A 24,551-nucleotide genomic window follows, 5' to 3' on the forward strand; every position below is an offset into this window, starting at 1 on the left:
GGGGTGGGCCACCCCAGCCCCTGCCCATCCCTTCTGTCCCCTCAACCAGCATCCTCCTTGCTGGTTTATTGCCTCCTGATCTTTGTCCATGCAGTTCCCTCTGCCCAGGATGCTTTCACCTGCATCATTCACTAGGTTCCCCCCCAGACCTCACTCCAGAAACGTTCCTCCATGACCTCCCACTGCTCCCAGCCAGGCTGAGCTGCTGCCCCTTCTCTATTCCATAATGCTAGTGCGCACCGTCATTTCATCCATCCAGGTGTCGTAACTGACAGCTTACGTGATGGCTCCCCACACATATCCTACAGTCCTTTTCCCAGGGAGGACCCATTGCAATGTACCCGCCAAGTCTGAGGACCTATGGCCCCTGTGGGGCTGTGATGGCTTCATGTCTTCACTGGCCTGAGGTTGGGCAGTGGAGGGAGACCATGGCCTCATCCATGGAGAATCTGTGGCACTGGGATGGATGTGCTGGGGTCATGCGCATGAGCCCAATAGAGAGGCAGGTGTGGGGTGAGGCAAGAGGTGATAAGATGCCAGATGCTAAGCTGAGCACCTCTGAGGGAAAGGAAAGGACCGAATTTTCAGCATCACAAGGACTTTTAACAATGCATTTCCTCTGCACTCTCTTATTCTGCTCAGGCTGCTATAACAGAATATCATAGGCTGGAGGTTAAGCAACAGCTATTTATTTCTCACACGTCTTGGGGCTAGAAGTCCCAGGTCTAGGTCCCAGCAGATTCCTCACCTGTCGAAAGCCCACTTCTTGGCCTGTAGATAGCCACCTCCTCGCTGAGTTCTTGGTGCAAACTCAGCTTGGGGAGAGCTCTCTTTTCCCTCTTAGAAGGGCACTAATCCCATCACGGGGCCCCACCCTCATAGCCTCATCTAAACCTAATTACATCCCAAATGTCCCTCCTCTAAATATCACTTGGGGGCTAGGACTTCAACATATGAATTGGGGGAGACACATTCAGCCCAGGACCGGGCCCTGGCAAGATCTACTCAACTTGGGTAAATTGAGAATTCAAGGAGCAGTTCACAGAGGTGTGAACAGGAGGTAGGATCAGCAAAGAAGAGGGTAGCACCCTCTGGCTAATTACAGTGGCCTCAGGCAAGAAGGTGGGGGAGTGCTTCTTGGGGATGGGATCCTGTGGGTGAGGCTCCCTCCTACCAATGCTCCCTGTTGGCCAAACCTAAACAAACCAGAGAATCCATCCATGTATAGTCCTTTTACATCACTGCCGCCCACAGCAGTGTGGAGAGATGTACAGGGACCATGGACAGACAAGCTGCCCGACCCCAAGCTTTCCAGAAGAGGACTCGAGGTGGCTTACAAAAAAGGATTGTCCTCTCAAGTCTCCTAAGAAGCAGTGAGGACAAGGGATGGGAGGGGGCAGCATTAGGCGCTGAGCTTCCTGGCAGCCTGGATAAAAAGGGAAAGCTAGTTAATGAAGTGAGTTGACCCTTCAAGTTTTCGTGTGGAAGCTAACTGAGCCTCATAACCTTGACAAAAATCAATTCATGTCTCTGAGCCTCAATTTCTTCATCTATAAAATGAGGATAATGCCTGCTCTGCCTACATGGAATGAGGGCACAGTGATTCCAGGCAGGAAGAAGGGGAAAAGGCAAAAGTCTTTTTCCCAGAGGAGTTTTGCCTTTCTGTTTTCCAGAAAGGACATCTCCCTGAGGGACATTGGCAGGAAACTGCCACATGACCCTACTATCCTGCAAGGGAAGCTGGAAAATTGAGGATATTTTATTGTACACATTGCCCCCTTGTTAAAATCAGGGTTCTGATGGTAAGAAAGGAAGGAGGCATGGAAGGCGGGGCAGATCTCCAGTTGTGTCTGCCATGACTCGGAGCTAGACTCCCTGGCCAGCCTCTTCCTCTTAGGTAGGCTTGTCTGAGGGAGGCAGCAGAAGTGCTGAGTGTCTGGGTGTCCGCAAAGGAGCCGAGCAAAAGGGGAAGTGTGGGCCTACTTAGGTGGTGTGGGTGGGCCAGACTGGCCCCCCACGCCGAGCAATGGGATGCCTGGCCCCGGTGGTCTGGGGGAATGTTAGTGCCCGCCACCCACCACAGTTAGCAGTTTGTGTCACCAGTACCAATGGAGACTGACACCCACCCATCACAATGGCAGGTGCCACACTGGAGACCAGGGAGGCGGAACGAAGGCCACCCCACCCCCCAGAAATGGCAGTGAGCCAGAACAGGGGACAGAATCCAACAAGGTGGTGTTGGGCAGAGGACCTCCTCCTGCCCTGTGGTTCCTGCCAGCTGGACTTAGAATCAAACTGACATGAGACAGGGACGCCTGGGTGGCTCAGTGGTTGAGCGTCTGCCTTGGGCTCAGGGCGTGATCCCAGGATCCGGGATCAAGTCCCACGTCTGGCTCCCTACATGGAGCCTGCTTCTCCCTCTGCCTGTGTCTCTGCCCCCGCCCCCCCGTGTCTCATGAATAAATAAATAAAAATCTTTTTAAAAAGTTAAAAACAAAAAAACCCCAAATTGACATGAGACAGATGAACAGAAGAAAAAAAAATTTAATAGGTATACTGGTATGATGGGGAAGCCACCCAGACATGAACTTCCAAAGACAATGAGACAATGAGAAGCTTATCTGAGCTAAGGAGACCAGGAGGGTCTGAGGGTACAAACAAGAGAAAGCTCACTAGCAGGAAGATGAGAGGAGAGGTTTGGAAAAACAAGGTTGCCCAGGTATGTAGGTTCTTAGGTAAAGGCGAGTCTACTAAAAGCTCTCTTCCTGATGCAGGGTCTCCTTTCCAATGCAAACTTTGGTAGCTGAAGGGGAAGCAAAGAGCTTTTCCTGCATCTGTTGGGATTTCATTACTTTTACCTCGAAGTAATCTTTATGTCCAAGTGGCCCTTCTTGGGGGCAGCCTGCTCTTGGTCCCAACAGTGGGATTTCAATGTCCAGTTATCAGTGGACACTTGGCTGGCTTAGTTGACAGAGCGTGTGACTACTGTTGATCTTGGAATTAGGAGTTTGAGCTCCATGTTGGGCAAAGAGGTTACTTAAAAAAATAAAATAAAATCTTAAAATCAAGTTATCAAAACAAATCCAAAGTAAGTTATCATTTGTGAACCTAAAAGTACTGTTAAAAATACAATTCCATTAAGAAAAAATGTTTAAAGATTTTATCTATTCATGAGAAACAGAGAGGCAGAGACACAAACAAGGAGAAGCAGGCTCCTGTGGGGAGCCCGATGTGGGACTCAATCCCAGGACCCCAAGGTCATGACCTGAGCCACCAGGTGCCCCGAGTCCCATTTTTTTTTCCGAGTCCCATTTTTAAAAAAGACTTTATACATTTATTTGAGAGAGAGAGAGAGAGTGAGATCATGAGCAGAGGGAAGGGGCAAAGGGAAAAGCAGACTCCCTGCTGAGCAAGGAGCCCCATGTGGGACTCGATCCGAGGACCCTGGGATTATGACCCGAGCCAAAAGCAGAAGCTCAACCAACTGAGCCACCCAGGTGCCCCAGTCTGTCAACTTTAAAAAAGTTATTTAAAAAATTAAAAATGTGGGGATCCCTGGGTGGCTCAGTGGTTTGGCGCCTGCCTTTGGCCCACCCAGGGCGTGATCCTGGAGCCCCGGGATCAAGTCCCGCGTTGGGCTCCCGGCATGGAGCCTGCTTCTCCCTCCCTCTGCCTCTCTCTCTCTATGTCTATCATAAATAAATAAATCTTTAAAAAAATTAAAAATGTTTTTAAAGTAAGTATTACTAGGGCAACTACCTGGCTCAGTCAGTAGAGGGTGTGACTTGGGGTTCTAAGTTCAAGCCTCACATTGGGTGTAGAGATTACTTAAAAACAAAATCTTCAGGGTACCTGAGTAGCTCAGTCAGTTAAATGTCTGATTCTTGATCTCAGCTCAGGCCTTGGTCTCAGGATTGTAGGGTCAGAACCCCCTTGGCTTCATGCATGTGGCACCTGCTTAAGAAAAAAAATAAAATTAAAGTAAGTATTACTAGGGCAAAATTAATTTAAAAATGAAAAATAAAGTAAGTCTTACACTAAAAAAAATTTTTTTAAAACCTGTCTACACAACCTCACCCAAAAAACATGTTAGTTGGCTAAAAAAGACACAATCGACAAGATAAAATAGCCAGGTAGGAAATAATTAGATGGAATCCTAAATCCTATGCTTTAATCCAAAAACATCTACACACATATGGAGAAAATGGGGAAACTTGGTAACATCCAGGACACGTGGGAAAGATTTGAGAAATTCAGTTAGTTGACCCCCAGTTCCCAATAATTACTAGTACAACGACCCTGTGGGAAAATGTGTGCAAACGTAGTCCTGGTCTGTATTGATAGGGATGTAGTGTCTCTGGAAGGGACAGGAGCACTCTTCATGGTCTAGATTCATGGGTCATTCGTTCATTCAATCACCAAAAGCTTCATAAAGACCTGCTTTCTGCCAGGCTTTGCTTAAGGCCCTAGGGATAGAGATGCCCCACATTCTTCCAGTGCAAATCGGACAGGGAAGCAATGCTAGCAGGAGAGTGTGCACGTGTGCAGGGTGCTGTGGGTTTCATGGGTTCTGTGAGCCTATAGAGGGAGAAGGTGACAACTGAGCCACCTTTCAAATGAGCAGGTGTTTGATGGAAATCTTGGAAGGTACCCGAGCCTTCCCGGCAGTGGGAGCAGCAAAGACATGAGGAGGGGAAACTGAACACAGAGTAAAGAGAAATGACCGTGGGTTGAGCAAGAAACAGGCTGAAAAATGAGGCGAAACTGGTGAAAGGTCTCCATGGAACATAGCACAATGAGGTGCCTGTGACAAGGGAACCCCAGGACACTTTCCTCTGCTGGGGTTGGCTGGAATGCCTGCAGTCCTCACTCATTGGTCAGGGATGCTAACCCCCTGTTTCTCATCTATCAAATAATATTTATTCTTCCTTTTGGTGATGATAAAATGAAGTAACACATACAAAGCTTAGGGGACCCAGTGAATTTGTGTTTCTCCCTGCTTTGCTGTCCACCAACCCCATGACTTGTTCCTGGAAGGGCTCTGAGTCTGGACATGGACCCAGGGTTCAGAAGGAGCCGGTGAGTCGGGGGACAGAGTCAGGGAGTGAAGGGCTCCTCTGTCATCTCCCTGACCCTGGAGATAGAGGAGAGAGGCCCAAGGACAGGAGAACAGCCTCCCAGGCTCGCCACCATTGCCTACCCAGCAGGCTAGACATGGCTGATGGCCCTGCCCTCCCTGACACTGGGTGCTGTGGTTCCCTCAACCTGGCTCCCAGGTGCTTCCCACGGAGACTCCCAGGCCCGGGGCAGGCCCTGTGACCAGCCACCTGCTGATAGATCCTATCCCACTTAGGCCTCCAACTCTGGAGCCTAGAGGAAGTGAGTGAAGGCTGAGCCGAGGGGCTCTAAGTACGAAGCAGGGAGGGGACTATGCTGGAGTCCCCTAACACCCTCCACCCCCGAGGGTCAGCTGTCCTTGTGTCCTGGGAGGTCTCCTGGTGGGGCTCACCTATGTTGGGGAGTGTGGAGCGCTGTGCAGCGTCCAGAGCCGTAGGATCTCACCTTAACTGGGTAAACCTCTCCGGAATCTTGGGGGGACACTCCCCACCCCCTCCCACAACCAGACTCACCCAGAGAATCCATCATGTGGTCATTCAACAGATACTAAGTGCTTACTCTGGTTAGAGCCCTAAGGATACAGAAGTGAGGAGACACTACTCTCCTGGTTAAATAACCACCTTATAAGTAACAGATTCTTACATTGTGAGCAGTGAGAGGCAGGAAGATGCCAGGAGAAGGCACAACAGGGAGGCACCCCTCCTGGGACCAGGGAGGGCTTCTCAGAGGAGGAGGCCGCCCTCAGCAGGACAGCCGGAGAAGAGCAGGGGCCAGTCTGCAGGCTCTGTGGGTGGCAGGTGGTGGGTGCCCCACCAAGACAAGAGCCCCCAGATGAGAGAGAGGGTGCCGTGGGGTTTGGAGTGGAGGTCATTATCGTCCCCTAGGATCCTGGCCATCCCTGCTAGAGCCCCGCCCCCTCCATCATCCCGTACTTCCCCTCTGCCCTTTCTCCAAGCCTCTTGCCTTCCCTCGCCCTGACCAGCAGGGGGCCTAGAAACCCAGAAGACACCAGGCTGAGCAGCGCAGGACCCCTGTGTCCCCAAGTCCTCACTCCAGGCTTGGGAGAGGCTTGCAGTGTTCTGTGCCCAGGAGTCCGGTCAGGGTCTGGGGAGGAGGAAGAAAGGAAGGGGGGCCTTACCTTGCGGAGGGGCCTGGGCACCTGGTGAGGAAGAGGGGCCAGGAGAGGGAGGAGGGCTCCCAGGGGTCCTGCAGGAGAGGAGTAGGAGTGGGGGTGGTGAGGCGGCTCCCCGGCCCTATGCCCAGGGCACTCCCTTCTGTCTGATGCAGAAAGTGGTCCTGGTGTCTGGCCGTGCCCATATCCCTGGCACCGACCCTCAGGGGCCCTTGCTGTGGGGTAGCCTTTCCTAGGTTCGTTTTCCAGATCAGGCCAGGAGTGGTGGCCTGAGTGTGTGTGTGTGTATGTGTGTGTGTGTGTGTGTGCATGGCCTGAGGCTGGGTTTTGGAGTGACTATGCCCCCATGTTCATGGCTGTGAGGGGTCACGGGTCCCTTCCTATCCTCTCTCTGGTTCAGCAGGTGTCAGAGGGTGCATGCTAGGAGGGAAGGCAGGAGGCCTCGGGTTTCTGTCCTGCCAATCCCTCTGGGGGACAAGGCTGACAGACACTGCTGGAGAGGGGCCCGGCCGGGTCTCCTGGGCAGCCCTGCGCTGTGGGAGACATCCATCAGCCAGGCCAAGAGGCCCACGAGTGACCAGGGGTCTGAGCTTTGGCTTCTCCATCTGCAAAATGAAGTCACCATCCTTACTCTGCCTCTTGTGGGGTCACTGATCCCACAGGTGAGGGCCGCCTGGGTGAGGGTAGGGATATGTGGGCTGGCACTGCCCCCTGGTGGCTGTAGCTAGAGTTACTCTGCACGGGTGTCCAGACCTAGAGGGTGCAGTGTCCTGGGAGCCTGCAGGGTCCCCTCCATGTCTGTCTTCTCCACTCCACTTTCTTCTTCACCTCAAACTTCCCAGGGTCCTCAGGGCTGCTTTCTCATGAACAGGGATAAGTCAGCTCAGCAAACGTCCATTTAGTATGGAATGGGCACCTATTTATGTCCTGTTCTCTGCCACCCCCCAAATAAATAAATAAATTTTTATTTTTAAAAAATATTTCATTTATTTATTCATGAAAGATACAGAGACAGAGGCAGAGACATGGGCAGAGGGAGAAGCAGGCTCCCTGTGGGGAGCTTGATGCAAGACTCGATCCCAGGACCCAGGAATCAGGACCTGAGCCAAAGGCAGATGCTCAAATCACTAAGCCACCCAGGTGCCCCAAGTAAACAAATCTTAAAAAAAAAAAAAAAAAAAAGTATTCAGGGGAAAAAAAGACAAATTACACTCAGGGAAATAAAGAGAAGAATGAATTCGAGTCCCAATTGAGATGTGCTATAAGAATAAAATGCACTCTCAGTTTAGTGTAAAAAATGCAAAATATAATCTCATTAATAATTTTTTATGTTGATTACATGTTGAAGTGATAATATTTTGGAGACATTAAATTAAATAAAATATATTATTAAAACTAATTTTAGGGCACTTCACAAGCTTAGTCAGTGGAGCATGGGACTCTCGATCTTGAGGCTGTGAGTTCAAGCCCCACAATGGGTGTGAAGCTTACTTCGATTAAAAAAAAAAGAAAAGTTAAAAAAATACACTATAGCTGCTAGAACATTTAAAAATACAAATCTGTTGTGACCGAAATAGATTTGCAGTTACCAGAGGCTAAGAACAACGCGGGTGGGATGAAGGGGAGATAAGAACTCATTGCTGATTAGTATGGGGAGTTTTGTAGGGGTAGGTGATAAAAAAATGTTAAGAAACTAGATACTGGTGTTGGTTGCACAGCTCTGAATATGCTGAAAACCACCTATTGGACACTTTTTATTTATTTATTTATTTATTTATTTATTTATTTATTTATGATTTTATTTTAAGATTTATTTGTTTATTTTGGTGGGAGGAGGGGCAGAGGGAGAGAGAGAATCCCAAGCAGACTCTTTGCTGAGGTGGGCGGCAGACCTAGGGCTGGATCCCATGACCTGAGATCACCAACTGAACAGAAATCAAGTTGATGCTCAACCGACTGAGCCACCTAGGAGCCCCTATGATTTTATTTTATTTTTTAAAAAAGATTAATTCAATTTATTTATTTGAGATATATAGAGAGACACAGAGAGAGAGGAGCACAAGCAGAGGGGAAGAAGAAGCAGACTCCCCGCTGAGTAGGGAGCCTGATGCAGGGCTCGATCCCAGGACCCTGAGATCATGACCTGAGCCAAAGGCAGATGCTTAACTGACTGAGCCACCCAGGCACCCCTCTGATTTTATTTTATTTTATTTTATTTTATTTTATTTTATTTTATTTATTTTATTTTTTATTTTATTTTTAAGTAATATCTATACACAACTTGGTGCTTGAGCTCACAACCCTGGGATCAAGAGTTGTATGCCTCACTGGCTGAGCCAGCGAGGCCCCCCTGGACATTTTTAGGGGTGCCTGGATGGTTCAGTAGGTTAAGTGGCTGACTCTTGGCTTTAGCTTAGTAGACAATCTTTTTTTAAAATTTTATTTATTTATTCATGAGACACACAGAGAGAGAGAGAAAGAGAGAGAGAGAGAGAGAAGCAGAGACACAGGCAGAGGGAGAAGCAGGCTCCATGCAGGGAACTTGACGTGGGACTCGATCCTGGGACTCCAGGATCACGCCCTGGGCTGAAGGCAGCACTAAACCACTGAACCACCCGGGCTGCACTTAGTAGATAATCTTCTTCCTCCCTTCTTTCTGTACCCCCTCCACCTCATGCACACTCTGTCTTTGAGATAAATAAATAAATAAATAAATCTTTTTTTTAAAGCTATTTTGTTTTTGTTGTTTTGCTTTTTTAAAAGAGGGACAGGGTTGTTATGGTCTAAATGTTTGTATCCCCCTGCAATTCATGTTGAAATCCTAACTCCCAGAGTGATGGTGTTTGGAGGGGGGCCCTTTGGGAAGTGATTAGGTTTTGAAGTGGGAAGCCTCACAAATGGGAACCAGTGGCTCTTGTAAAAGAGGCCCCAGGGAGCTAGCACCCTTCACCCTTCAACCACCGTGAGGACCGCAGGGAGAAGACAAGACAATTGTCTCTGGACCAGGAATTGGAGGTCTCACCAGACACTAAATCCGTGGGCACCTTGATCTTGGACTTGCAGCCTCCAGATCTCTGAGAAACAGTTTATAAGCCACCCAGTCTAGGGGGTCTTGTTAAAACCACCTGAGCAGACTAAGACACCGCCCACTGTCTGTCTACTCTCAGCCCTGGCCTTCCTGTTCAACCCAAGTTAGATGAGATCTCTCTGACGACAAGCCCTCCACTTCCTCAAGTGAGGTCTGGTCCATGAGCCTGCTGCTCCCTTTTTGACTCCACCACCTGCAATTCTCTCTGATGATTTAGGCCATTCCCATCACCTCCTTCTGCCTCAAACCTTTGCTTTTGCTGTTGTCTTTCACCTTCTTTCAGTGACTATCCTCTCCTCCCTCCCTCCATCTGCTTTGGACAGAAGTGACTCTTCAGGGACCACCCTGATGTTTAACTTGCACCCCACAGCCTGCCTACTGCTCCCAGGCAGCCCCTCCTGTTGTCTTTTCCTCCACAGTACATGCCCCATCTAATATACTCTCTGATTTGCTTCTTTGTTTATTATTTGTGGCTCCCCATTGTATGTGGGCCCTAGGAGGGCAAAGATCTTTGTGTGTTTTGTCCCTGATATGTCCCCAACACCTGTCACATTGCCTGGCATCCAGGTGCTTAATACATGTGTGTTGAATGAATAATGATGGATAGTTTAGGGGGACAGGAACAGTGGAGATGAAAGAAGAAAGGAAGTCAACAAATATTAAAGCAGCTCAAGATAATCATCAGAAAACAGGACAGCACGTGAAAAGCACAGGGGTTGTGAATCTTGGATGCCTCCTCTTCTTATCCCCATGCCTTTGGCCTGAGCCCCCCTTAATAGTTCGGAAGGAGTATTGCAGTCTGGGTGGGAGGAGGGGAGGAAATGAGGATGAAGAGGCCTGTGGGCAAAGGTTGGGAGGGGTCTGAAGTCCACAGGGGAACTGCTTCTTACTTCCCTGCCCAGAGGAGGCTGGACTTGGAGCCAGTATTTTAGAAATAACATGACTAAGGAAGATTGCCCCTTTGATAAACAGGCAGATAATTCCCCGTGGGGCTGATGGGGGTGGGCATGAAGGATTTGGTGCTGGGGAGGTGAATGGGCACCAGGGTTCACTCACCAGTCAGGAATGAGGAATACTGGCTCCTGAGGAGAGAGGCTGCCATTGGAGGGGGACAGGTATGAGCTGGCTGTGAAGGCTGGAGTGGTCTGAGATGCAAACTACCAAGCCATTAATGATTGTCCTCCCCCACCCACCCAGACCACCCCGTCAGACAGGTTATTCCTATTTTTCTCATAGTTCCTTGCTTTGTTGTTTCCCTCCCCCCAAAATTCACCATACTTTGTAATTGTCTTGTTTTCTCATTTATTTGTTTCCCTTTCTAGAATCTGAACTCCAGGAGAGCAGGGATTTCTCTTGTTCCCTACTCTAGTCTGAGAGTGTATGTATATTTATATATATATATATATATATATATACACATCTACTATATATATATATATATATAGTAAAGACCCTCTCTCTCTCTTTCTTTCTTTTCAAAGATTTTATTTATTTGACAGAGAGAGATAGTGAGAGAGCACGAGCAGGAGAAGAGGCAGAGGGAGAGGGAGAAGAAGACTCTCCATGGAGCAGGGAGCCTGACGTGGGACTTTATCCTAGGACCCTGAGATCATGACCAACCGACTGAGCCCCCCAGGCACCCTATAGTAGGGACTTGTCAAATGAATGAATGAACCCAGATGAAATTCTTATCACAATGCTTCTCTGTGGAAAGCTGGTGGACCAGGTAGTCTGATCCTTGTCCCTGGTTTACATCTCTTGTCCTGTGCTATGACCTGGATGTCTGGCCCCAAAGGCACGTGTCAGCAGTAGGAGCCTCTGTCCCAGGTGCAGTCCTTGGGCAAGAGCCTCTGTCCTGGGCTCAGGCTTGGAGTGGTGGCTATGTGCAAGGGGTTCCTGGAATTCCTTAGGGATGGATTCATGTGGAGGGGGCAGGGGGAGTATCACGAAAATCTAGAAGAGAGGATGAGGCCTCAACAGCAGAGGGGCTGGAGAGGAGGAGACTGCACGTTTGAGGCATATTTAGAAGGTAAATTAAGCAGGATTGGTTATTCAAGGGAAGAAAACTGTGGCACCAGGGATGATTCTAAGGCTTGAAAAGAATTAGTGCCACCACCGTCTCTTTCAGGCCTGCGGGTTCTTCCAGCCTAAAGGTGCAGAAATGGCCCCCAGACTCCTGTGCTGCCCCACCCCGCTCATTCCGGACTTTGGGACCACTGGACTCTCACTCTCTCGTGGGTACCGCCTCCCGTGGCGCGTTCCCTGCGCTGAAGGGCCGCAGGTGTGGTCTTGGGGACAGACGCACTCTGAGCACTGCCGGCCACTGATAAGGATGCTTGGGGCCACGCGGGACGCGGTCGCAGGAGTCTTCACCGGGAGACCTCCTCTGAGCGCGGTCTCCAGGAAGAACAGGTTTGCAGGGTGGAAGGAGGTGGGCAGAGTGGATGAAGGCTGGAGGCAAAGCACAAGGAAAGGTAATAGGATGAACTCCGAAGTAAGCAAGAGGGCTGTGGGGCGGCTGGAGCGCGGGGTGGGAGCGCGGGGCCGAGTGCGTGACGCGCCACCCTGGGCAGCGCGCTGAAAGCATCCCGGAGTTGGATTCACCCCCCAGCTCCCGGGGACGGCACAGGACGGGCCTAACTCCCCGCTCACATCCAGGTGGGCAGCCGCAGCCCCGCGGGAGCAGAGGGAGGCGTCCCCAGCCGGGGTCCTCGAAGTCTGTACCCGAATTCCAGGGCCGCGGCGACTTGGGACAGAACCATTCTCCGGAGGCGGAGAGGGGAGGAGAAGTCCTGCCCTCGGACCCCAAGCCCATGGAACCAGCTGGAGCCGCCGCTCGACTCTTCTCCTTCTTCTGATTTTTGCGCTCTGCTCCTGCCGCCGAGAGCTTCCCGCGCGCGCGCCCCCAGGCCCGGGCCCCACCGGTGGCTCCCGGCCGCCCACTCCCGCGCGTGGTACGGCCCGGCGGGCGCCCACTCGCGGCGCTGGCTATAAAGGCCTGGCTGCGGCAGCCGACTGCGGACTCGAGCGAGATGCGTCCTAGGGGGTCGGGCCAGGGCGCCGCGGGGCGCCGCGTGAGGCCCGGGGCTCCGGCGCGAGTCCCCCTCGCACCCCGCCCCGCGGCCAGTCCCGCTCCGGAGCCCTCTGCGCGGCCCGAGCGCGGCCCTGCGCACGCACCCGCGGGGGCGCAGGCGGCAGGCTCCAGGTCCGCGTGCGTCTCGGGACCCCAGGCCCGCGCTCGCCCCACCTCCAAGGCCGGATCGGCGGCAGGAGCCCCGCGCACGTCCACATTCTCCGTTCTCCAGGGGAATGCCCAGGCCGTGCCCCGCAGCTTGGACGCGCCATGGACCCGCTTCATATTCCAGGGGCCCTTGGGTCCCCGGGCCGCTGGCCTGGGGACTGGGAAGGCGGCAGGCATCTGGAAGACGCCGGCCGCCCGCATGGGCCGTCGGCCTGGGGTGTCGGGCCCCGACCGTGCCGCCTTCATTCGGGAGCTGGAGGAAGGTAAACCGGGTCCCCGGAACCCCAGAGCTGGTGGGACACGGGCATTTCCATGGAGAAGGGGGCCCCGTCGGCTCCAGGCGCCCCGCCCCCCCGGCACTCAGTCTCATCCCTCGGTGATGAGATGTCGCTGTCTGCGGGGCCTGTCGGGTCGCCTCCTCCCCATCTCCTTCCTCCTCCCTTCTGTCGTCTCCCGATTGCTGTCGGTGGGTCAGGTGCAGGGGCTCGGCGCGCGCCCGTTGCTCGCAGATCAGGCTCCCGCAGTGCCCGGAGAGGGCGGGGGGAGGGGGGGCGCTGCCCACGGTGCTCTGAGTCTGCGCTGGCCGCCAAACCAGCGCCGGGGACGTGAGGGGGCGGCGGAGGGGGCGGCTTTGGCAATCTTTAGGGGAGGGGGTCAAAGCCCTGCCTTCCCCAGCCTGGGGGTGGGCTGGGCCTCAGGTTTTTTTCCCCTCCTGGCCTCTCCTGGGTGGTGGGAGATCCCTGGATTGGGTCTAGACTCTCCGTCCCCCTACTCAGTGCCGGAAAAGTCTCTTCCTCCTCTCCACATGCAACAGGTGCACGGTGGGTGGGTGACTGTGTCTTTTTTTTTATGACCCATGAGGCTCCAGTGAGTCGGCCAAGGCTGCCCTCTGGGGAAGGGGTGATGAGTCAGTCTGCGGCTGCACTTCCATTCCACTAGCCGCCTGCATTCTTCTAGGTGCCAGGGACCCAGGCGGCCGAGCTTGGAGGACTGTGATCCTTCATCTCACCCAGGGCTTTCCAGAACAAAAAAGAGTCCAGTTGGCCCTGGGAGCAGGGAAGGGAGTGCTCGGTACTGGGGGTGTGTGGAGAGGATATTGGAGGCAGGAAGGGAGCTCAGTCATCTTCCTTGTCACCGACTCTTGTTGTTGGGGGAGAACTGGGGACAGGGCAGGAAACAGTGAGATGTGAGGTAGGTTATGAGCCCCCCACCATCTTTCTGACCCAGCCACTCCACCTGCTTTTGCAGCTCTGTGCCCTGACAGACCCCTGCCAGTCAAGATCACCCAAGAAGATGTCAAAGTGATGTTAAATTTGCTAGAGGAGGTGTGTACTGCCTTCCCTACTGGGGCCAGCCTGAGCCTTAGCCAGGCCTCCATGCTAATTCTGCCCTGGAGGGGTAGGAGTCTTGTCTATTTCCCTGCTTGACTATTTCTCTGGGGGCCAAGCTGGGGGATCCCTCTTATGGAAAGCAGGTATATGTGGGATGTCTAGGCTGGAATTGGTCTCAGAACCATCTGATCTGTTCTCTTCTATAAGGGGAAACTGAGTCGGGCCCCACAGTGGGTTGATGGCAGACTCTTCTAGTACCCTGGAAAACTAGGGTGTGGAAGGGTTTTGTTTAGTGGCCTAGCTTCCCGCTGACCCCTGTGTACTCCTTCGCTTCTCCCAACTGTCTGGGAGATCCCAGAAAACATGAAAATATTCCCCATGGATGTGGATCCCTCTGCAGAGAGAGCGGGACCTAAATACAGCGGCTCGCATTGGCCAGTCCCTGGTGAAGCAGAACAGTGTTCTGATGGCGGAGAACAGCAAGCTGGAAGCCATGCTGGGCTCAGCCAGGGAGGAGGTAACTGGGCAGGGAGGAGGGGTAGGGGGGGGTGCCATCCCAGACCTGCCTCATTGCCCTTGTGCCAGGACCTGTGCCTGCCCCTGCCTGCGTTCCAACAGGGATCCTCTCCCCCCACTGCCAGATTTTACACCTGAGACACCAGGTGAGCTTGCGAGATGATCTCCTTCGGCTCTACTCAGACTCTGAGGAGGAGGAGGAAGAAGAGGAAGAGGGGGAAGAGGAAGAAGAGGAGGAGGAGGAAGAAGAGACAGAGGAGGAGGAGGAAGAGGAGGAAGAGGAGGAGCAGCATGATCATCCCTATGGAGCCTCTGAGCTGTGAGTATCCTGCCTTTTCATCTGGGAAGCCCCTTCTCTGTGCCTCAGTTTCCATATTTGCAAACAGGGACACATGGGGTAGCTGCCAGCAGGGTTGCTGGGCCAACTGAGACCACTACATTTAGCCTGAGTGGGCCAACCCTGGGTGGACTGGGACCTGGGTCCCCCCTCTGCCCCCCACCCCCCGCCGGTGCCCTGACCCCTATGGCTCCCACCCCTAGGACTTCTCTGGGGGAGCCGGAGTCACTGCACTTCTGCCCACAGCTGGAAGCCCTCCAGGAGCAGCTGAGGCTGCTGGAGGTGGAGAACGAGCAGCTGAGAGAGGAGGTGAGGATGTGGCAAGGGGGTGCCCCTGCAGGCAGGGGCCTGTTGACTCCCCTGCCCCTTCCTCTCTCCCTTCCTCTCTCCCTCCTTCCAGGCCTCTCAACTCGACGCCCTGGAGGAGGAGGAGCAGATGCTCATCCTGGATTGTGTGGAGCAGTTTTGTACGTGGGGTTGTAACTTCTCGTGGAGGGCTATCCCAAGGAGCAGAGGGAAGACTCTGAGTTTGAGTTCCAGCTCTGACTCGTTCTAGCTGTGTGAGCTTGGACAAGTTCCTTGGCCTCTCTGAACCTTCATCTTTAGAATGGGGAGGAATAATCTCAGCCCTGCAGACCTCTCCAGAGGCACAGCTGAGGAAGTGCTTTAGCACACTGTAAAGAGCTGTACAGAAGCTAGGGGGCCCCTCTATGCCTGTTTCCTTTTGTTATTTGGGAGGGCCTGGAAGCAAGGAAGAGAGGAGCTGTGAGTTGCCAGAGTTGCCCTGCCGGCACTGGGGCAGGGCCTGGGCTGGTAGCAGTACCGTGTGTTTATGATGAGGGAGGCGCAGCGTGAAGCCAAGTCTAGTTGTGAGATGCAGGCACAAGATGGCAACATGCTGCTCCCTCCCCGCACGCCTGGCTTTCCTTCCCTTGGTTCCTGCGTCGGAGCTGGTCCCCAAGTTCTGTTGCTTCCAAATACCTCCTAAGAAAGGCTCAAGTCTCCTCCCTCCTCCTCACCCCCTGCTCTAGCCCAGGCCTGGTCTTAACTGGTCACTTTGTACTGCTGTGCTTCCAGGTCCTTCTGCACACAGCCCAAATATAGTTTGTTTGTTTGTTTTTTGCTTTTTTTTTTTTTTAAGATTTATTTATTTGTTCATGAGAGACACAGACATAGGCAGAGAGAGAAGCAGGCTCCCTACGAGGAGCTGATGCAGGGACTCGATCCCAGGACCCCGGATCATGCCCTGAGCCAAAGGCAGACACTCAATCACTGAGCCACCTAGGCAACCACGCTCCACCCCCCAAATAAGTTTTCTAAAACCAAATCTGACCATGTCATCCTGGGCCTAAAACCCTGAACTTCCCATTGGCCAAAGGGTAACCTCAGCCCCCTGCCCAGCCCCTGAGCCCTCCCTCCCAGGGCCCGGTGATTGGCTCTGGGCTGCTCCACGTGCTGCCTGGACCTGGTTCTCCCTTCTTTGCCTCGCTGGCCTGCTTACCCTGCAGGTCTTCGCTTCGAAGCCGGTGTAAGGCAGGATGGGAGCCGCAGCTCTGACTCCCAGCGCACCCTTTACACTTGCTCTGTCCTACCCAGAGTAGGTGCTGGTGGAATTTCCTTGCCCATCGGTGTCCCCACTAGACTTGAGCTCAGTGTGCACTGGGACCAGGTCTTGTGGACTGCTCACCCAGGGCTCACCGAGGGCCTTCCCCATGTTGGTCAACAAACATTTATTGGAATGAAGACCCAGGGAGGAACGCAAAGTCCTGGAAACCCAGAGTCCTCTGCAGGAGCCGAGGGGTGGGGCAGATGGAGGCATCGGGAGGGCCAGACTGGTCGCTGAAGGCCATGGGAGCCAGCGCTGACCTTCCGTCCCTGCCCTTCCCCAGCCGAGGCCAGCCAGCAGATGGCCGAGCTGTCAGAGGTGCTGGCGCTCAGGATGGAGAGCCATGACCAGCAGCGGAGGGAGGTCACCCAGCTGCGGACCCAGGTCCTTGAAGCTGCAGCGACGCTGCCAGTCGGTGCGTCTGGGTGTGTGCATGGCTCCCTCCTTCTGTCCTGGTCCCCACAAAACCCCAGCCCCCTTCTTCCTGCCCTGGCCTCATGGAGCTCTCAGCTCAACCAGGCTCATAGGCCCCTCGCTGTGGCAGAGTCAGAGTCAGAGGAGATCTCAGTGAGCATCTCATTCTGCCCCTTTGTTGTCGCAGGGAGGGGACCAAGGCCCAGAGAGGGTCACGGGGTGTTCCAGAAACCAGGCCACATGACTCTCTTGCCTTACGTGGCCTCATTCCCTGTGACTTCATACTTCAAGGGTTGCCAAAGGCTCATCAACTTGCCTGGGAAGACTTGGCGGAGGTGGTAGGGACTTGGGTGGGGCTGGCCAGTCCCAGGTCTGGCTGACCCGTCTTGGTCCTTCCAGTATGGGGTCGAGACGGAGAAGTTGCAGCAGCAGCTGGTTTTGGAGAAAGAAATCCAGATGCGGCTCCAGGATGAGGTGAAGCTCCCCCTGGCTCCTGCCCCAGCCTTTGCGAGCCCCTGGCCCAGAGCAGGGAACTGGGGGCCCTTGGTCAGCTGGCTGAGGCTGACTCTCCCTGGAAGATGACGAACTCCTTGAACAGGCTCTGGGTCTGTTCCTTTACATGCCCTCGGTATCTGGCATGGGGCCTGGCGGGTAGCAGCTCAGATGGGGTCTGAGTGGAGGAGAGTCCGGGGACCTGCCTGGGGGCACTGCTTGCCTCTTAGCCCACACTTCCCTGCACGGTGGGGAGAAGATGGGCCCAGTGTGCTTGTCTGGGGGTGCCTGGGTCCCCGCAGAACCTGCAGGTGGCTTCCCAGCTGCAGGGCCTGCAGGAGAAGTACACGGAGCGTGGGGGCATGCTGACCGAGGCCCAGGAGGAGGTGAAGACCCTCCGCCAGCAGGCCTCTGTGTCCACTGGCCCTGTCACCCACTACACATACACTGCACCTCTGGTGAGGATCCCCGGCTGCCTGCCTCAGCCCTCTGTGTGCTTGTGCCTTGGCCCCACTGGCTGATTTCTATTCCCAGTCCCTTTCTGTCCCTGGCAGTAGGGGCTGGAGTTTTGGGGGGGGGTCCCCTGGTAATGCCTGCCTTTCCACTGTAGGATGCCCTTCCTGGTTTCCAGGAGACCCTGGCCGAGGAGCTCAGAATGTCTATAAGGAGGATTATCTCAGACCCTGTGTTTTTTATGGAAAGGTGTGCTGCTGGAACCGCGCCCCACCCCCCCACCCCTGGGCCCTTGCCTGATGTGCACTCACTTTCCCAGAGTGGGGAGGGGGTTTGCTTCCTACCTTCCTCACTCATGATGCTCCCTGTTACCTGCCCCAGTTCCTCCCCCTCCCCACCCTTGTCTCTGTCCGTGGGTGTGGGTCTGTCATTTTTCCCTGGGATCTTTTCCCATGTTGGGGCCCCAGGGACTTTGTGGTTTCAGCTAATATTGCCTTGGGACAGTGAAGGCCCTTTTCTCTATTGAAGGAATCATGGAACTACTGCAGACGAGATGCCACACCTGGGGTAAGCTGGCCAGGGGCTCCCCTGTCACCTGCTCTCACTTTTCAGCAGCCACACAACCACCTGTGGGCCTGCCACCCTGGAGAAAGCTCTACTCTCTGGGCTGGCTGCGCCCAGATGTTCTGAGAAGGGGCTGCACCCTTTCCCTTCCGATCTTGCCCCATATATGGCCATCTGACTTAGGCTGTTCCAAATAGGGACTGAAGCCTTCCCTTCACCTCACCAGGGACTGAGAGGTGAATGAGCACTGGCCTAGGAGCTGGAACCATCTGGGACTGAGTCCCAGCTTCATCCCTTTATTGGCTGTGTGTCCTTTGGGCAAATCCCTTGACCTGTCTGAGCCTTACTAAAATGGATTTGTTCCTATGGCAACTAGCTGTGGGATGGCCTGTGATGGTTAAATCCTGGAGAGGAGTGGAGGGAATATACTATCCTTGCTGCTCTGTGCTGTGCACAGGGTGGGGGTACTAGGGGAAGGCAGGGCTTGTGCAGTGTTGGTGACTGTTCTCTCTCCTTCTCACCTGGTTCCTGGGCTGAGTGTTTGAAGTCCCGAGGGTGGTACCCAGCTCCCCTTTCCCCTTGGCTGGGACAGAAGTGGGAAGTTAGCCGTCGGGTGTGTGTGTAGATGGGCAGAGAGCAGGAGAGCTCCTCAGTCCTGGTGCCTGGGAATGTCCTGGGGGAGCGGAAGAGGGGGGCTGAGGGCTCTGGCTGGGGTTGGCTTTAGGGGCACAGAAACTTTCCTGTCTCCCTGCCCAGGTACAAGCTGCGCTGCGGTGAGGCACGAGAGCAGGGACAGGGGTTCGAGGCTGAGAAGGGGTTAATGAGAGCAGAGGATTTTGTGGCAGAAGATTTTGTGCCTTCGGAGGAGTCAGTACCTGAGGAAGAGCCAGGGACTGCAGAAGAGGTGGTGCCAGCTGATGAGAGGTCGACAGAAGAGGCGGAGCTTGTGTCCGAGGAGACTGAGGCCTGGGAGGAAGTGGAACCACAGCTGGATGAGACAACGAAGCAGACGAAGCAGACGAACACAGTGACTTCAACCCTGGAGGCCACAGGCTTGGGCTCCTCTCACCTAAGCATGAAGCATGTCCTCCAGCAGCTGGCTAACTGGCAGGACTCGGGGTACAGGCGGCAGCTGAGGCGGAGAATGCTCCAGGAAGGTGGGTGCTCCCACAGGGGCCTCCCTTCCGCCAGGACAAGCTGCAGATCATCAAGCCTATGAAAGTTGAGGATAGGTGAGCTCTGGGGTGCTCACTTACCCCAGCCTGGCCCCGCCCACTGGGCTGATTTGCATGCACTTTGCATATCAGTTGCATAGGCACCTCTGGGTTCTTTCTGTAGGAGCTGTAGCTCTAGTACTCATTTATGTGGAATTTGCCTAGGATTTCAGAGCTCTACCCCCTTTTCTCCTGGGGGCTGAGGCTGGGGATCAGATCAGGACTACAGCTCCCCATTGCACCTCAGCTTCTTGTCTCTCCTGTCCCCTTCCCTGGCCTCCCACTCCACCTCCCCCATCCCCAAAGCTCCCCAGCCATACAGCAGTGGTGGCAGCAGTGGGTAAAAACTATGTAGGGGGAGGGATCTCAGAGCAGGAGCTAGGATGCTTACCCAGGACTTCCAGTGTCTGGAGGAGGACAGGGCCAACCCCCCTTCCAGGGCCTGGGAAGAAGGAAGGGTGTCCTGGGGCCCCCCAGGCCATTGGGATAAAGGCCTCTGCCAGCAAGGGTTGCAGTTGGACTAGTTCCCTGGGTAAGTCTGAAGATGGGCTAGAGTCTCCTTCAGGGTGGTAAGGGGTGGGTCCGGGTCTCCTCTCCCCAGCTAGAAACCCCAAGGTTTGGGGAGCTGCACCTGCTTAGTGCCAGCTACATGCTCTGCGAGTGTGAGTCCTACCTTCCAGGAGCTCACAGAGATACCAAAGGTGATTTAGTGACTGGCATTGTTTCCTTTCATACTCACACCCCCCATAGGTAGGAGTTACCATCCCCCTTTGTTAGGTGAGAAGCCTGAGGTTTGCAGAGCTAGAGTAACACTTCAAGGTCACACAGCTCACACAGCTGGAGTGGATCTGAGCCTGTTTCCGTCACTACTACACCATAAGGATTTCCTGGCCTGTCTCTCCCCTCTGACTGTCTGCTGCCTGCCTGGCCTGCTCAGTCAGCTGTAGAATTTATAGCCTGTTGTTAGCCTCACTGTCATTATGTGGCCAGCCCCCACTCTGATGGCCTTGTCACTGCTGGGCAGCCTCAACAGGGTCACCATGGAAGGTTGTGCAGTTTGTAAACTGAACGGTGACCTCGTTGGCTGGCCTGCACAACGATCCATCCTGGTTATCTTTTTGATACAGCTGACAAGGCCTCAGCCCCTGCCCACCATCAGCCTCCAGTTCACATACGTTTACCTTCTCTTCCAGGCTTTGCTGTTCCTCAGCAGCCTACAGAGGCCCCACAGACAGACCGAGGCCCCTCCTTCAGCTGCCTGGCCAAGTCCCACCTGCCCCAGAAACCTCCTTCCCATCCTCCCAAACAGGACCCTCCTGTCTGTTGCTAGTGCACCATCAGTCCTGACCAACTTAGGCTGGGGCTCAGGACCCCGGTGGGTCTGGCCCTGCTCCCTGCTCTGCTGCTCGCTCTTCTGTTGTTTGTCAGGCCGTACACCTGCCGGTACAGGAAATAAAGGACCCGTGTGCTACCTGGCCGGGCCTCTGGCATCTTTCTAGGAGTGTGCACATGTCTGTGCGTGTGTGTGCATGTGTGTGTGCTCATGCCTGCAGCTTTGCTGCGGCAAAGTTGTAGAGAGAGAATGGGCTCTAATACTGAATCATGCGCCAGGGCTTTTTTTTTTTTTTTAGATTTTATTTATTTATTCATGAGAGACACGGAGAGAGAGGCAGAGACATAGGTAGAGGGAGAAGCAGACTCCCTGCAGGGAGCCTAACATGGGAGTTGATCCCAGGACTCCGGGATCACGACTTCAGTCAAAGGCAGACAATCAACCACTGAGCCACCCAGGCATTCCTGCCATACGCTTTTATTAAAAACATTACTTAGTCACATCAACAACCCCTGTGGAGTGGTGGATGAGCTGATAAATGGTTGCTGGAGGATGAAACAGGCCCAGGCAAGTTAAATGACCCTCCCAAGGGTCTAACAGCTAGCCATGGAACTGGGATGTAAACCCAAGCCCTCAGGCCTCTGGAACCTACAGTTAGGCTCCTTTCCTTGTTTTTCTGCTGCAGGGATTCTGGCCCAGTACCCTGGCTGCAAGGGATAAGACACAGACCGACAAGAGTCACCCACTGTCTTAGGTAGAGATCCCTCAGACCTGAAATCAGATCTGGAACAGCATTTGAAAACAAGTAGTTTGGAAGATGATCCAGGAAGCACTTCTGGGCGAAAGTGGGGAATTGAGAATGGGAGGATGCTAAAGAAAGGGAGATGCTTCACCAACTGAACCACTCAGGAGCCCCGGTTTATTTATTTTAGAGAGAGTGCATGTGAGCAAGCATGGAACCCAACATGGAGCTCAATCCCCAAGATCATGACATGAGCCAAAATAAGAGTTGGACGCTTAACCTACTGAGCCACCCAGGTGTCCCATCATATGGCCATTCACAGGCAAGACCCCCATGGCCTATTGCCATCATGGTAACTCTTGCACCTTAACCGGTGACAACCTGATTGCAACAGCTGTGCCAGTGTGGGCAGCTTTCCAAGGAGAGGTCAACACAACCTCTGATACCTATCTGCTGCTGTTGATTTGATGAAAACTTGATTTCCTATCTATTTACCTGGAACAGACTGCAGTGCCCACTCATAGTCTTGCCCAAGTCTGTGTCAGCTCCCTGGCTTTCTGTCACAATATCATCCGATGCAATATAATTATCTAGACATTCTGCAGAGTATCACTATGGTCCAATTCATCGATGTCATCATAATAATCAGACCTAGTAAGAAGGAAGAGGCAAGTACTCTGGCTGCCCTGCTGCTAAGACACATGTGTGTCAGAAGTTGGAGCACAAACAGTGCAAAAATTCAGGAATCCTGGTAAAGTTTTTAGGGATTCAGTAGTCTAGGGCAAACCTTACCTCTACTACTAAAAAAAAGAGGCACAGGGCTTGCTAGGACTCTTTGGGTTTTGGAACCAACACTACTGTCCTTGGAAATACTGCCCTGATCCATTTATCAAGCGAATTAGGAGGCTGCCAGTAGAGCCCAAATCAAGGAAGAATTCTTGGGCCAGTCCAGGCAGCCCTACTGATTGGAACTTATGACTTGGTGGACCCCACAATGCCAGAAGTATCCATGGTGGACAAGGACACCATGTGAAGTCTCTGACAAGTCCCAATAAGAACCGCAGTGCAGGGACGCCTGGGTAGCTCAGTCATTGAGCATCTACCTTCGGCTCAGGGCGTGATCCGGGGGTCCTGGGATTGAGTCCTGCATCAGGCTCCCTGAGCCTGCTTCTCCCTCTGCCTGTGTCTCTGCCTCTCTCCCTGTGTCTCTCCTGAATAAATAAATAAAATCTTAAAAAAATAAAAGAACTGTAGTGCAGACCCCTAGGACTGGCAAACTTTCTCTAAAAGATAGAAAATAGTTTAGGATTTGCAGGACAAGAGGCAAAACCAAAGATATGATGTAAGCATTCAAATAACTATGTAAAGTGTAGCCATTTAGGGGTGCCTTACTGGCTCCATGGAAGAAGCATGTCTCTTGTTCTTGGGGTCATGAGTTTGAGTCTCATGTTGGGTGTAGAGATTACTTTAAAAAATAAAAAAAGGGGCACCTAGGTGGCTTAGTTGGTTGGGCATCTGCCTTGGGCTCAGGCCATGATTCTGGAGTTGAGGGATCAAGCCCCACATCAGGCACCCTGCTCAGTGGGGAGTCTGCTTCACCCTCCTCGTCTACTGTTCTCCTTGCTTGTGCTCTCTTGCTCTCTCTCACTCTCTCTTTAATACATAAATAAAATATAACAAAAAAATAGGGGCACCTGGGTAGCTCAGTCAGTTAAGCTGTGACTCTTGATACCAGCTCAGGTCTCAATCTCAGGATCCTGAGTTCAAGCCCCACGATGGGCTCCATGCTGGGTATGGAGCCTACATCATACATACATACATATATAAGGTATAGCCATTTAAAAATATCCATCCCAGGGGTGCCTAGGTGGCTCAATCAGTTAAGCATCTGTCTTGGGGATCCCTGGGTGGCTCAGCAGTTTAGCGCCTGCCTTTGGCCCAGGATGTGATCCTGAAGTCCCAGGATTGGGTCCCACATCGGGCTCCCTGCATGGAACCTGCTTCTCCCTCTGCCTGTGTCTCTGCCTCTCTCTCTGTGTCTCTCATGAATAAATAAATAAATAAATCTTAAAAAAAAAAAAAGCATCTGTCTTCCGCTCAGGTCATGATCCCAGGGTCCCGGGATTTCCCTGCTCAGTGGGGAGCCTGCCTCCCCCTCTCCCTCTGCTACTCCCCCTCCTTGTGCTCTCTCTCTCTCTCTGTCAAATAAATACAGTCTAAAAATTAAATAAGTAGATAAAATCTTCACAAAATTGCCATATGATGGAGTCTATCACTTATGCACTCTTTAAGGATGGTATTAATCTCTGCCATTCCACCTAAAATGTATTGTGAGCCGGAGGGCGGCTTCACTTAGCTTTTCCCCCCATGATGGCACTTGCTCCTCATGACAGGGAATTAACGTGAGGGTTCTGACAGCTTTTAAGTTTATCTGTCCCTCTCATGCAGTTGGGGACCAGAGAATGACCAACTTGTGTCCAAGGATCCATTGGCTCTACTGTGAGACAGATGCCACTTGTCACTTGGCCTCCATGCTCTCTCTCTTTTAAAGATTTTATTTATTTATTTGAGAGAGAGAGAACAAGTGAGCAAGTGAGCAAGGGCACAAGCAGAGGGAGCAGCAGAAAGAGAAGCAGATTCTCTGCTAGGCAAGGAGCCTGATGTGGAGCTCGATCCTAGGACCCCGGGATCATGACCTGAGCCAAAGGTGGATGCTTAACAAACTGAGCTTCTCAGGCGCCCCAGAAAAAAATATTAAAGATTTTATTTATTTGGGGGAGAGGAGCAGAGAGCGATTCCCCACTGAGCAGAGCCTGGTCTGGGGTTTGATCCCAGGACTCTGGAATCATGACCTGAGCCGAAGGCAGATGCTTAACTGCCTGAGCCACCCAGGTGCCCTAGAAATTTTTTTTTTTTTTTTACTTAAGTAATCTCTATACCCAACATGGGGCTCAAACTCAGGACTCTGAG

The 24,551-nt window shown here is 53.0% G+C and overlaps 1 protein-coding gene across 1 annotated transcript; it reads left to right on the top strand.

Annotated features, from left to right (window-relative positions):
• The first annotated feature begins 12,370 nt into the window (after positions 1 to 12,370).
• HAP1 (huntingtin associated protein 1) lies at positions 12,371 to 20,982 on the top strand. Its single transcript, XM_038547349.1, is given in 13 exon segments — positions 12,371 to 12,842; positions 13,828 to 13,904; positions 14,311 to 14,427; positions 14,552 to 14,745; positions 14,967 to 15,072; positions 15,164 to 15,230; positions 16,653 to 16,756; positions 16,758 to 16,784; positions 17,183 to 17,257; positions 17,886 to 17,977; positions 18,257 to 18,295; positions 19,049 to 19,449; positions 20,700 to 20,982. Coding segments are annotated over 13 exon segments (1,908 nt in total). The 3' UTR covers positions 20,837 to 20,982.
• Positions 20,983 to 24,551: the final 3,569 nt, after the last annotated feature.

This window comes from Canis lupus, chromosome 9 (genome assembly GCF_011100685.1).
Source record: "Canis lupus familiaris isolate Mischka breed German Shepherd chromosome 9, alternate assembly UU_Cfam_GSD_1.0, whole genome shotgun sequence".
Classification (NCBI taxonomy): domain Eukaryota; kingdom Metazoa; phylum Chordata; class Mammalia; order Carnivora; family Canidae; genus Canis; species Canis lupus.